The 12,170-nt window shown below is 41.9% G+C and overlaps 2 protein-coding genes across 2 annotated transcripts; one reads left to right on the top strand and one right to left on the bottom strand.

Moving 5' to 3' along the window:
- Nucleotides 1–1,123: 1,123 nt before the first annotated feature.
- LOC131116935 (runt-related transcription factor 3-like) lies at nt 1,124–4,145 on the bottom strand. Its single transcript, XM_058064510.1, has 6 exons — nt 4,122–4,145; nt 2,321–2,458; nt 2,090–2,249; nt 1,729–1,833; nt 1,596–1,655; nt 1,124–1,523 (listed from the first exon to the last, which is right to left on the bottom strand). The coding sequence occupies exons 3-6, from the start codon at nt 2,199–2,201 to the stop codon at nt 1,186–1,188; spliced, it is 615 nt and encodes a 204-aa protein (XP_057920493.1). The 5' UTR covers nt 2,202–2,249; nt 2,321–2,458; nt 4,122–4,145; the 3' UTR covers nt 1,124–1,185.
- supt3h (SPT3 homolog, SAGA and STAGA complex component) lies at nt 3,319–11,905 on the top strand. Its single transcript, XM_058064509.1, has 12 exons — nt 3,319–3,460; nt 3,945–4,061; nt 5,134–5,218; nt 6,838–6,924; nt 6,984–7,080; nt 7,135–7,268; nt 7,340–7,415; nt 9,503–9,615; nt 10,498–10,602; nt 10,662–10,790; nt 10,867–10,959; nt 11,719–11,905. The coding sequence occupies exons 2-12, from the start codon at nt 3,982–3,984 to the stop codon at nt 11,758–11,760; spliced, it is 1,041 nt and encodes a 346-aa protein (XP_057920492.1). The 5' UTR covers nt 3,319–3,460; nt 3,945–3,981; the 3' UTR covers nt 11,761–11,905.
- Nucleotides 11,906–12,170: the final 265 nt, after the last annotated feature.

The following is a 12,170-nucleotide window of genomic DNA, read 5'->3' as shown; positions in this document are numbered from 1 at the left end:
TCTAATTTTCATATTTTTTTTCCCATCAAAAAGATCACATTGGTACACATTGGTGTCACAAGATCAAGATTAAAATGTGATAAAAATGTCTTCTTCAGAAAAAAGAAGGCCTGGGACATTAAATTATAAAATTAAAATTAAAATTAAAATTAAAATTAAAATTAAAATTAAAATTAAAATTAAAATTAAAATTAAAATTAAAATTAAAATTAAAATTAAAATTAAAATTAAAATTAAAATTAAAATTAAAATTAAAATTAAAATTAAAAAAACTTAAATTATATTAGGAAAGCAGGAAGTGAACAAATGTAACAGTCAGTGATTTTAAAAGTACCAGATGGAGGGGTAGGATTTAATAAGCTTTGCTTCTTCCTTCTCCTTTTGGACATGTGGAACTGGGAACTGATTATGTGATGCATTCAATTGTAACCTCTAAAAAAATCTGTAAAAATTTGTAAAATCTAAAAATTGAAGGTAAAATAAGTGACATACCATTTGTGTAATAAATGCTTAATCATTCATAGAAGACAAGGAAATGTTTTCCTTTATTATTAAAAAACACACATATAAAGTAAATAGAAATAAGTGACAACAATTAGAAGATTAAATCATCATCAAGAAAATCAATAAGAGCGCTGCATGGTGGACGGGTGGTTAGCATGTAGGCCACACAGTCAGGACATCAGGAAGACCTGGGGTTTGAATCTGGGTTTTCTCGCGTGGGTTTTCCTCGGGTACTCTGGTTTCCTCCCACATTCCAAAAACATGCTAGGTTAATTAGTGACTTCAAATTGTCCACAGGTTTGAATGTGAGTGTGAATGGTTGTTTGCCTATATGTGCCCTGTGAAATTAAAATTAAAATTAAAATTAAAATTAAAATTAAAATTAAAATTAAAATTAAAATTAAAATTAAAATTAAAATTAAAATTAAAATTAAAATTAAAATTAAAATTAAAATTAAAATTAAAATTAAAATTAAAATTAAAATTAAAATTAAAATTAAAATTAAAATTAAAATTAAAATTAAAATTAAAATTAAAATTAAAATTAAAATTAAAATTAAAATTGTGCCCTGTGATTGGCTGGCCACCAGTCCAGGGTGTACCCCGCCTCTTGCCCTAAGTCAGCTGGGATAGGCTCCAGCATACCCGTGACCCAAGTGAAGCTAATCAGCATATCAATAATCAATAAGGCCTCCAGACGGCTTCTTCCCCTCTTAGGGAAAAACACCCCCCTTCAGTGTAATTGCTCAATGCTGCTGCCACCACACTTCCGTCCTCCCCTGCAGTCTGGATGGGTTGGTTTGGCCCGTAGTAGAGACTCCCAGGTGGGAGCGAACCGCTGTGGCTGAGTGGAGGGGGAGGAGCTGAGGTGTAGGATGTGTAAGCCGCGGGCGGGGTGGCATATGAGAGACCGGACAGATGGTGCCTTCTGGGACTTGATGTGAAGGAAGACGTCAGGGCGGCCATCTGACCGAACAAAGACGCCTCGCTGGCCCAGAGGGAGGACAGCGGTCTACAGTCTGGAGGAGAACAACTTCACATAACACGGAGTGTGAGGACAAGTGAGCCGATGTTGTGACTCCGCCTCCTACCTGAAGATGCAAACCTGCAGCTGGAGAGCCGAAGAGCTTCCGCCTCTTTCTGACGCTGCCCTGAAGAAGATAAACAATGGAAGTGAGCTCGCCAAACCAACATGGCTCCTTGTTTTCTATGGTATCTACTGACGTCTGGGCAGGCGTGGACCATCCACGGTCACCTTGATGGCTCTGTGCAGCGTGGCCACCTGGGGGGGCGTGGTCAGTACGTTTATGCTGAGGGTGAAGCTCTTACCTGATAAAACAGTACAGGTTACTTTATCAAAAGTACTATTTTTGTGTGTATTTGTACTCTTAAAGTCATTTTAAAGATTTGTATGTATACTTTGACTTCAGGATCTCTTATTCGGGACTCAAAAATTACAAAAATGGGTTTAGGGTTAATGTCCAATATCAATTGCTTAATTTAAAAAGAACTGATGAAACTAGCAAACTTTATTAGTTTATCATATTTTACAACACTTCTTCACAACACGATTATGTCTTCCAACCTCTGCCACTGCGGCCTATGAAGCGGAGGTCATTGAAGTGGGCGTGTCCCTGCTTCATAGTAGTCGTGGCGTTACGCAGCTCAGCGCTACTGTTGTCATCATTGCCGGCCATCAGAGTGACCACTACGCCATCTGGAATATCGTTGCTAAGAGACACCACCTTGTAGCATGGAGAAAAGACTTAGAAAAACACAAAACACATCACGTGTTTAAAAGTAGGCGAGTGCTCACGTTGAAAGGTCTCGGCAGGGTCTTGTTGCACCTCCAGTGATGCGGCAGACTGCTGCACAGGAAGTTGGGGCTGTCAGTCTGCACCAGGCCTCTTGGGAGCGCTGTGATGCGTTCATGGAGAGACCACTGCTTAGCTTCCTCCATGAGGTGGTACGAGAATGATGGAGCAAATGGACATTTCATGTTAGATTTTTATTTTAGATTTATTTTTTTCCCAAGCTTGGACATATCTGTGTGGAGTTTGCATGTTTTTCCGTTTTTTTTCTCCGGGTACTCCGGTTTCCTCCCACATTCCAAAAACATGCTAGGTTAATTGGCAACTCCAAATTGTCCATAGGTATGAATGTGAGTGTGAATGGTTGTTTGTCTATATGTGCCCTGTGATTGGCTGGCCACCAGTCCAGGGTGTACCCCGCCCCTCGCCCCAAGACAGCTGGGATAGGCTCCAGTACCCCTGCGACCCTCGTTATCGAGGATAAGCGGTAGAAAATGAATGAATGAATAAATAAACATGAAAAAGTTTTGTACTAACTCATTGTATTAAGTAAAAAAAAAAACACAAAAATCACAAAAAAAAATAAACACAAAAAAAAAACACAAAAATCTACGACATTACGGGTATTACGGCTATTGTTTACAAGAACTTCCTGTATACGAGGCTAGTTATCACGTGATTCCACAGCCAACAGCGCATGCTCGCAGTAGTGCCTAACAGGTCGGTGTGACTGGTAAATAACATGTGGGTGGCCGTTTTTAAAGATAAATTCTTGTAAATAAAAAACGTTTAAATAATAAGTAAACGTTTTGATATTTTATTTTATTTTCAATGCTGCTAATTGTGAAGAGATGACAAACTGATTTTCATTCACTGTGACATCGTGGCAACAGTGACGTAGTTTGATTCCAATTAAACAATGACTTTGCCACTTTTGACTTACATTTTATTTGGACAAAAGTGTAGTATTTTCGTGTTCATCGTGGATCAATGTAATAAAACTATACAATGAACGAAATAGAACATAAACTACATGTACCGCGACTCCTCACATCCTTGTTTATATCATGACGTCATCAAAGTGCGCCACTATTCAACATAAACTCAACACAAACGCTTGCGGAACAATAGTTTGGGTACTTTTGGTGAGTTTTATTCGTTATTCTGCTTTGTGGCTTATCCTTCCTGTCCTAACGTGCCTCTCTTTGTTTGTGCCGACACTGTAGTCTTCAAAAACAAAAACCGCAGTGTTTGAATAGAAAGGAACTGTGTGGTTTTAGTCAGATTTTACTACCGGATGGAAAGCAGTGTGGTCATAGCACCTGTCTTTCTTTGTTGTTTTGTCTTAATACTGCTCTGCTATGTTGTTTATTTAGTCCTCAACTGTACTTATTATTCATTTTATGTTATTTATGAAGCACCAAACCACAAAAGGGACGGTAGGTCATTTTTCATAGAGAGCATGTTCATGTGATGCGGGGCTGTTCAAATTGTTTTGTGTCGGCTTGTTGACTAAACAATGACTTGTTTAGTTCTAACATCATTAAAACATAAACTCGGATTTTTGGAGAAACGTACTTTAGTAGTTTTATAGCTGTGATTTGACGCATAACTTGTATTTCCGGTTAGTGTCGAACATAGCCTGTGATTGGACGAGGGAGGTCACATGGCTGGCTCCGCGGTTGTCAGCGGTCGAGACCGGCCTGCATCCAGGACCAGCTTCATCACTGAGATACAGGGCATGATGTAAGACACACACACACACACACACACACACACACACACACACACACACACACGACTTACCCCTGTCCGCCGACGGGCTGCTCCCACTAAACAGACTGTTTGACGCCATGTTTACCTGTTTGATGAACAAAAATAGACCTCCTTTTATGATGAAACCTACCTAGAAAAATGTCATTTGCACTTTTACATTTTTTTTTATTGTACATTTTGTTTTTATGCTGAGTTGAATCATCGGTATCAGATTTTCTTAACTTTCTCAACTTTTATTAACACTTTTTGGTCAAATTATTTTTGAATTTGTGGATAAAACATTTCAATATAAATATAAATTTAAATATAAGATAGACCAAAAGTTGTAGTTGAAACATTTGTGCATTTTGGGATTCCTTTGTTGATGGGCGATGGTGGATCCCGCAGTCAAACCAGTTGAGAACCATTGATTTAAACCACCCTCTATTGTTTAACACTATTTCATTGACAAAAATGTCCCTATAATGTAGTCGGGCCACACACTGTTTTTGGTAATTGAAGATAAATATTTTATATAAAAGAAATTAGTATGGACTAGGTACTGTATGTATGACATATATTACAATATCATTTCTGCATGCATTTTCTTTGTAAGTACTAAAATAATGTATTTAAGTACACCACATGCTTTTGCATCCAGTAGGCTTAGGAGTATGTGTGAGTGTGTTTTACTCACCTTGAGTTGCAGGGGGGTGGAGTGTTTCTTTGGTAGCTGGAGATTCTGAAACGCAATTAAACCCCAAAACCTAAAACCAAGCCTCAACCTGAAGCAAAACTCTGAACCTGAGCCAACCCGCCCGCAAGCCTCAAACCAAAACCACCAGCTCTCTCTCTGAGTGACAACCGCAGCCAGCCAATCGCAGCACAGAGGAGGCAGGCGGCGTGGAAAAGTGAGGGATGATCTTTAGGATGTGGCTTGGTTTGTGGGGCTTGTCGTGCAAGTGGTTACTACTCCATGCAAATATGACGTTTCACCAAAATGGAGCTCAAAGTGTGTGTGTGTGTGTGTGTGTGTGTGTGTGTGTGTGTGTGTGTGTGTCAGGTTTGCTCTGGGAGACACTCGTCGACCCTTGCATGAAACGGCAGCCCTGGTGGAGGACATTGTCCATACACAGCTCATCACCATGGTAACACACTTGATCTCTCTCTCCGCCCCACCCCACATACATAAAATAATAATTTAAAAGGAAGTCATTCTTAAATATCTTTACTTATAAATTACTATACAAAAATCATTTTTTATGCTCCAGTTGTGTGTACATTTCTGTTGTTTAGTATGTATTTCATTACACTATATACTATGAGAACTACGAGTTCTCAATGTGAATTGTGAGTAAAACATGGCTTGCTGTCACTCATTTTTCTAGCCATCGATCTGTCAGTTTTAGTAAGTAAATAATTTTTTTTTACGACAACTGTTTTACAAAGCTTAGAGTAATATTATGGGTTTCATTCTAGGGCTAACTTATTTTGCAGCCGTGTCAAAATCACCCTTGGATTTCATTCCGTTTGGTGTTATGAGCAAAATTTCAGTTTTCAAATAAAGTTTTCATTCATTCATTTTATACCGCTTTTCCTCACAACCAAATGCAGTACACTGTAGTACTGTAGTACCAGAAAACACTAAAAATAGTGAAAGTGCACTAGTGAGAGAGTTGTCACTTCATTTTCGCTTATCGTCACAAGGGTCGCGGGGGGAGGGGCCGGAGCCTATCCCAAGCTGTCTTCAGGCGAGAGGTGGGGTACACCCTGGACTGGTGGCCAGCCAATCACAGGGCACATATAGACAAACAACCATTCACACTCACATTCATACCTATGGACAATTTGGAGTGGCTAATTAACCTAGCATGTTTTTGGAATGTGGGAGGAAACCGGAGTACCCGGAGAAAACCCACGCATGCACGGGGAGAACATGCAAACTCCACACAGAGATGGCCGAGGGTGGAATTGAACCCTGGTCTCCTAGCTGTGAGGTCTGCGCGCTAACCACTAGACCGCCGTCCCGCCTGATTTTGGTTATAATCAAGAAAATTATGATTCACACTCTTTCAAGCTATTTTTGTTGACATTATTATATTTATAAAATGTTACCTTTTGGTTGTACAGTAAACCTCGGATATATCGGACTCGGATATATCGGAAATTCGCTCACAACGGACAGATAAAAAAGAACCAATTTTTCTGTAATGCATTTCCAATAAAAATTCATTGCATATATCAGATTTTTTATAACGGATTTCGCCTATTTCGGACAAAATCTCCAGTCCCGTTCCAATGCATTTCCATTAAATTTCCCTCGCATATATCGGATGGCCGCATCGTGGCGCTCCGATTCGCCGAATCGTGACAGGCCGCTATACGACGTCATTTGCAGCGTTTGCAGCGTTGCCTGCGCGTCCAGGTACATTGGAAACATAGTCAAGGAAGTGCCTTTATATAACGGATAAAATCCGATTTACGCATATACCGGATATAAATCCGATATATGCGTAAAACGGACATTTTCCGGTATACGCATATAACGGATTTCGCTTATATCGGACAAAACCAGTGGGAACAATTGAATCCGATATATCCGAGATTTACTGTAGTAAGGCAATAAAGCGAAGAAATAACTGAAGAAACAAGGCTGGTCCAATTATTAATATGCCTGACTTTTTGTTGGCATTTGTAGAAGAGTAGTACTACATGACACTTCCAGACAGTTGATGTGTGCGTTTGTGTGTTTTGACGTATGGATCAGCTCCATCAGGCCAGCGAGGGGGCGACGCTACGTGGGTCAAGAGTCATCGCCGTTGAGGATATCCTCTTCCTGATGAGGAGAGACAAGGTAAACAACACATTAAAAATAAAGAAAGAATAAAGAATAAAGTTTGTGTTTTGTGTCAGAGAAAAGTATCCAGGCTATTGAAGTATCTCCAGTTCAGAGATTACAAATCCAAACTTCTTAAGACGCTGGAGGACGAAGACACACAGCCGGACTCAGGTGAGTCGCCATTATTTTAGAATATGGAACTTTAAACGATGAACTTTATGGCAGGTTCCCTTGCCGGGGGTAACCAGCGGAGGCAGCGCTTGGCCCAGGACTACTTGGTGTGGCTGGACCACACGGGGGAGCTTCTGTCGCTGACTGAGAGACAGGAAATGGACCCCATCAAGCAAGAGAGGATGGAGGTGGTCATCACGGCTTATTGTTGTATAGACGCAGTCAAAAACCTCCTGAATGTTTTGATGTTCTCCTGCAGCGTGTTGAGCGTAACACACGAGCAATGGACCAGGCACAGTACTCGGAATTCTGTGAGAGTCGACAGCTCAGCTTTGGTGAGTTCAAAGAAAAATCCCTCCATCCGTTTTCCATGCCGCTTATCATCGCTATGGTCGCAGTGGTATGCTAGAGCCTGTCTATCTGTCGCTCTGTCTCTCTATATATCGCTCTATCTCGCTCTATCGCTCTCTCGCTCGCTCTCTCGCTCTTGCTCTCTATCTCGCTCTCTATCTCTGTATCTCGCTCTATCTCTTTATCTCGCTCTATCTCTCTCTATCTCTCTCTCACTCTCTCTCGCTCTGTCGCTCTTGCTCTCTTGCTCTCTCGCTCTTGCTCTCGTTCTGTCTCGCTCTCTATCTCGCTCTCTATCTCTGTATCTCGCTCTATCTCTTTATCTCGCTCTATCTCTCTCTCACTCTCTCTTGCTCTCTCGCTCTATCTCGCTCTCTATCTCTCGCTCTGTCGCTCTCTATCTCTCGCTCTGTCGCTCTCTATCTCTCGCTCTGTCGCTTTCTATCTCTCGCTCTGTCGCTCTCTATCTCTCGCTCTCTATCTCTCTCTCTCTCGCTCTATCGCTCTCTCGCTCTGTCACTCTCTCACACTCTCGCTCTTGCTCTCTATCTCGCTCTCTCACTCTCTCACTCTCTTCCTCTATCGCGTTTCTCGCTCTATTGCTCTTGTTCTCTATCTCGCTCTCTATCTGTGTATCTCGCTCTCGCTCTATCTCTTTATCTCGCTCTCTCTCTCTCTTGCTCTCTCTCTCTCGCTCTGTCGCTCTTGCTCTCTCGCTCTCTATCTCGCTCTTTATCTCTGTATCTCGCTCTTGCTCTCGCTCTATCTCGCTCTCTATCTCGCTCTCTCGCTCTCTTGCTCTTGCTCTCTATCTCGCTCTCTATCTCTTTATCTCGCTCTATCTCTCTCTCACTCTCTCTTGCTCTCTCGCTCTTGCTCTCACTCTATCTCGCTCTCTATCTCTCGCTCTGTCGCTCTCTATCTCTCGCTCTGTCGCTCTCTCTCTCTCGCTCTGTCGCTCTCTATCTCTCGCTCTGTCGCTCTCTATCTCTCGCTCTGTCGCTCTCTATCTCTCGCTCTCTATCTCTCTCGCTCTATCTCTCTCTCGCTCTGTCACTCTCTCACACTCTCGCTCTTGCTCTCTATCTCGCTCTCTCACTCTCTCACTCTCTATCTCTTCCTCTATAGCGCTTTCTCGCTCTCTTGCTCTTGTTCTCTATCTCGCTCTCTATTTGTGTATCTCGCTCTATCTCTTTATCTCGCTCTCTCTCTCTCTTGCTCTCTCTCTCTCGCTCTGTCACTCTTGCTCTCTCGCTCTCTCGCTCTCTATATCGCTCTTTATCTCTGTATCTCGCTCTCGCTCTATCTCTCTATCTCGCTCTCTCGCTCTATCTCTTTCTCGCTCTGTCGCTCTTGCTCTCTTGCTCTCTTGCTCTCTCGCTCTTGCTCTCCCTCTCTATCTCACTCTCTATCTCTTGCTCTATCTCTCTATCTTGCTCTATCTCGTTCTCGCTCTATCTCTCTCTCGGTCTGTCGCTCTTGCTCTCTTGCTCTCTCTCTTGCTCTCTTGCTCTCTCGCTCTTGCTCTCGCTCTCGCTCTCTATCTCGCTCTATCTCTCGCTCTATCTCTCTATCTTGCTCTATCTCGTTCTCGCTCTATCTCTCTCTCGCTCTGTCGCTCTCTATCTGTTGCTCTTGCTTTCTATCTCGCTCTCTATCTCTCTATCTCTCTGTCTCTCTATCTCGCTCTGTTGCTCTCTCGCTCTCTTGCTCTTGCTCTTGCTCTCTCTCTCGCTCTTGCTCTTGCTCTCTATCTCGCTCTCTATCTCACTCTATCTTGCTCTCGCTCTCTCGCTCTCTATCTCTCTCGCGCTCTATCTCTTCCTCTCCTTCGCGCTTTCTCGCTCACTCTCTGTAATATCACTTTATCACTTTTCTTGATCACTGCCAGCATACGTATTATGTCCCTGTGTCAGTGTGCCGATCAAAGTAGCACAACAACATTTTCCCAGATTGATTTTTGAGATTTATTTCCATAATTCAAGGCTTGTAAGTGTGCCTTTTGTAGTGCAGGCAGGAAATCCATTATGTCTTGTTTAAACATGTCAACATGTCATGTTCTCATGTCCAGCCAAGAAAGCGTCCAAGTTTCGGGACTGGCTGGACTGCAGCAGCCTGGAGTTGAAACCGAACAGTGTTGCCATGGAGATCCTGTCCTACCTGGCCTATGAGACCATCGCTCAGGTGACCGCCTCTTTAATAAATAGATACATACACACTCTACATTAGATGAACAGAAAATGCAGATTTTTCATACTCTAAGCTAGTGTTCCCAAAGTGGGGTACATCAATTTCCATATCGGGTATGTGAGGAAAAATAGAAACAACAATTACGGGCTAACACTCGAAATTACGAGTGCTCCTGAATGCACCTCATAGTGAGGAGACCACGGCAAGTAGGCGAGTAAGAGTAAGAGTGTTTCATCTTGAAGATATTATTCATATTGGCGTTCAAATGAATCCCCGCACGGCCCCAGCAATGAACACCTGACACTGTGAGTGGAGACCCCCCCCCCCCCCCCATCAGTACTTAGATGTAGTTTTGTATTTCAGATACTATTAAGAGTTGGTACACCATGGAAAGATTCCAGTCAGATAATGGACAGCCTTTTCTGAAATGGTGCATTGGTGTGCATCACGCAACTCCTGAGACACAATTTGTTGCTGCATTCAGGGACACTCACAGCAAATGAATATGCAGACTTAAAACATAGCCAGAGTGGACAAAAAAAAAAGAAATATATTGAAATGAAATTGAAAGACAAGGAGTGGAATAAAAGATATATATATGATAATAACTTATATATTTAGCAGTGCTGTATTATGTCAAACTTTATACTAATGTATAGTATATAGTATTCCCATTGGACCCTATCGAATGCCGTCTCTGCGTCCAGTGAGACCACCACTTTGGGTGTATCAGGGTTCGGGGACCCAATCATATTCAAGAAGCATCTGGTATTAAATGAGGAGTTCCGACCGGTCATAAACCGGCAAGGCCTTCAAACCACTTTCCATTCAAACAAATATGTTTACCATATTTCGTCTTCATGTTTCCTCCCCCAGATTGTGGATCTGTCTCTGCTGGTGAAGCAGGAAATGGTGGCAAAGATCAATCCTGTCAGTCATGTGATCTCCGCCAGCCAGATCCACTACAACACACACACCGAGGTACATGTACACACACTCACATGTTTTCAAAAAAAGCAAATTTCTTTTCTCCTTATTAGGTTAAAAAGGAAACAGACTCCCCTGAAGCCACTCCCCCCTCCACACCAGGCTCCTCCCACTCCTCCAAACCCCTCCTCCAAGGTAACGGCAGTCTGGATGGTCGAGTACGGCAGCGGAAACGCAAGAAGGTTTGACTCCATATACAAAACAGTGACGTATGATTGTTTTATTAAAGTTTGAAATGTATATTTGTCGTCTTTGCAGACATGTCCGGTCGGAACGGCGGAACATTCCAGCGGCGCCATCCTGCCTTGTCACATTCGAGAAGCCATCAGACGATACCACTACAGACACACGGCAAGTACACACACTTCTACATGGAATGTATGTAGGGCAGGGGTGGGCAAACTACGGCCCGGGGGCCACATCCAGCCCGCCAAGTGTTTGAATACGGCCCGCCCAATCTTTCAAAAGTATTTAATTTAAACTCAACATACAAACTGGCATCATGGCCTGAGCCAACCTTTTGATGGTTGTATCAATTTCGTTGTTTGACATGGTCTGTTGTTTACAAAGTGCTCCTGAAAAAAGGGACACAAGCACATAATAATAATAAAAATTAAAATAATAATTATTATATTATTATTATTATTATAACTATTATGATTATTATATTTATTATATTAATGCTAATTCGTATATTAATTATATATAATAATATTGTTATATTTGCATATTTTACATAATAATAATATAATAATTATTATTTTAATTATTATAATATTTTATTATTTTTAAAATATTTAAATATAAATATAAAATAATAAATAATAATAGCAGATTGCATGACAATTTTACAGATACAATAATACCAGGTGGACTGTTACGTGTAAAATATATAGTCTGCCCCCCCCCCCCCCCCGGAAATTTTGTTATATCAATGCGGCCCGCGAGTCAAAAAGTTTGCCCACCCCTGATGTAGGGTCAGGTGATATATTGATATTTATTTTAAGTGCTATATCAAAAACAAGCTGGATTTGATGCAAGGTCTAATTTTTCAAGATGGCGTGTATCTATGTCCTTTTTAAATTCGCTCCAACCTCTTCCTTCCCTCAGAGTGCCTACAGGAGGAGTGGGATGGTCTTCCTCGCCTGCTGATGGTGTTTGACTGAAGCCTCACGCCCCCTGGTGGTATAAGTTAGTTCCTACAACAGTTAGCATTGCTCAAATAAACTTTATTCATTCATTCATTTTCTACCGCTTATCTTCACGAGTGTCGCGGGGGGTGCTGGAGCCTATCCCAGCTGTCTTCGGGCGAGAGGCGGGGTACACCCAGGCTAGCCAATCACAGGGCACATATAGACAAACAACCATTCACACTCACATTCATACCTATGGACAATTTGGAGTGGCTAATTAACCTAGCATGTTTTTGGAATGTGGGAGGAAATTGGAGTACCCGGAGAAAACCCACGCATGCACGGGGAGAACATGCAAACTCCACACAGAGATGGCTGAGGTTGGGATTGAACTCCAGTCTCCTAGCTGTGAGGCATGCGCACTAACCA

The sequence above is a fragment of the Doryrhamphus excisus genome, chromosome 2 (genome assembly GCF_030265055.1).
Source record: "Doryrhamphus excisus isolate RoL2022-K1 chromosome 2, RoL_Dexc_1.0, whole genome shotgun sequence".
NCBI lineage: Eukaryota > Metazoa > Chordata > Actinopteri > Syngnathiformes > Syngnathidae > Doryrhamphus > Doryrhamphus excisus.
This window is presented reverse-complemented; position numbering and strand designations above follow the sequence as displayed.

Excerpts from the sequence above, each read along its gene's own strand:
- supt3h (XM_058064509.1), top strand. The coding sequence starts at position 3,982 with ATGGCTGGCTCCGCGGTTGTCAGCGGTCGAGACCGGCCTGCATCCAGG. Across the intron at positions 7,081-7,134 it reads AGACACACAGCCGGACTCAG|GTTCCCTTGCCGGGGGTAAC; the intron begins GTGAGTCGCCAT and ends ACTTTATGGCAG. Across the intron at positions 10,960-11,718 it reads GATACCACTACAGACACACG|AGTGCCTACAGGAGGAGTGG; the intron begins GCAAGTACACAC and ends TCCTTCCCTCAG.
- LOC131116935 (XM_058064510.1), bottom strand. The coding sequence starts at position 2,201 with ATGGCCGGCAATGATGACAACAGTAGCGCTGAGCTGCGTAACGCCACG. Across the intron at positions 1,834-2,089 it reads CATAGGCCGCAGTGGCAGAG|GTAAGAGCTTCACCCTCAGC; the intron begins GTTGGAAGACAT and ends CTGTTTTATCAG. Across the intron at positions 1,524-1,595 it reads CTGCAGGTTTGCATCTTCAG|ACTGTAGACCGCTGTCCTCC; the intron begins GTAGGAGGCGGA and ends GTTCTCCTCCAG.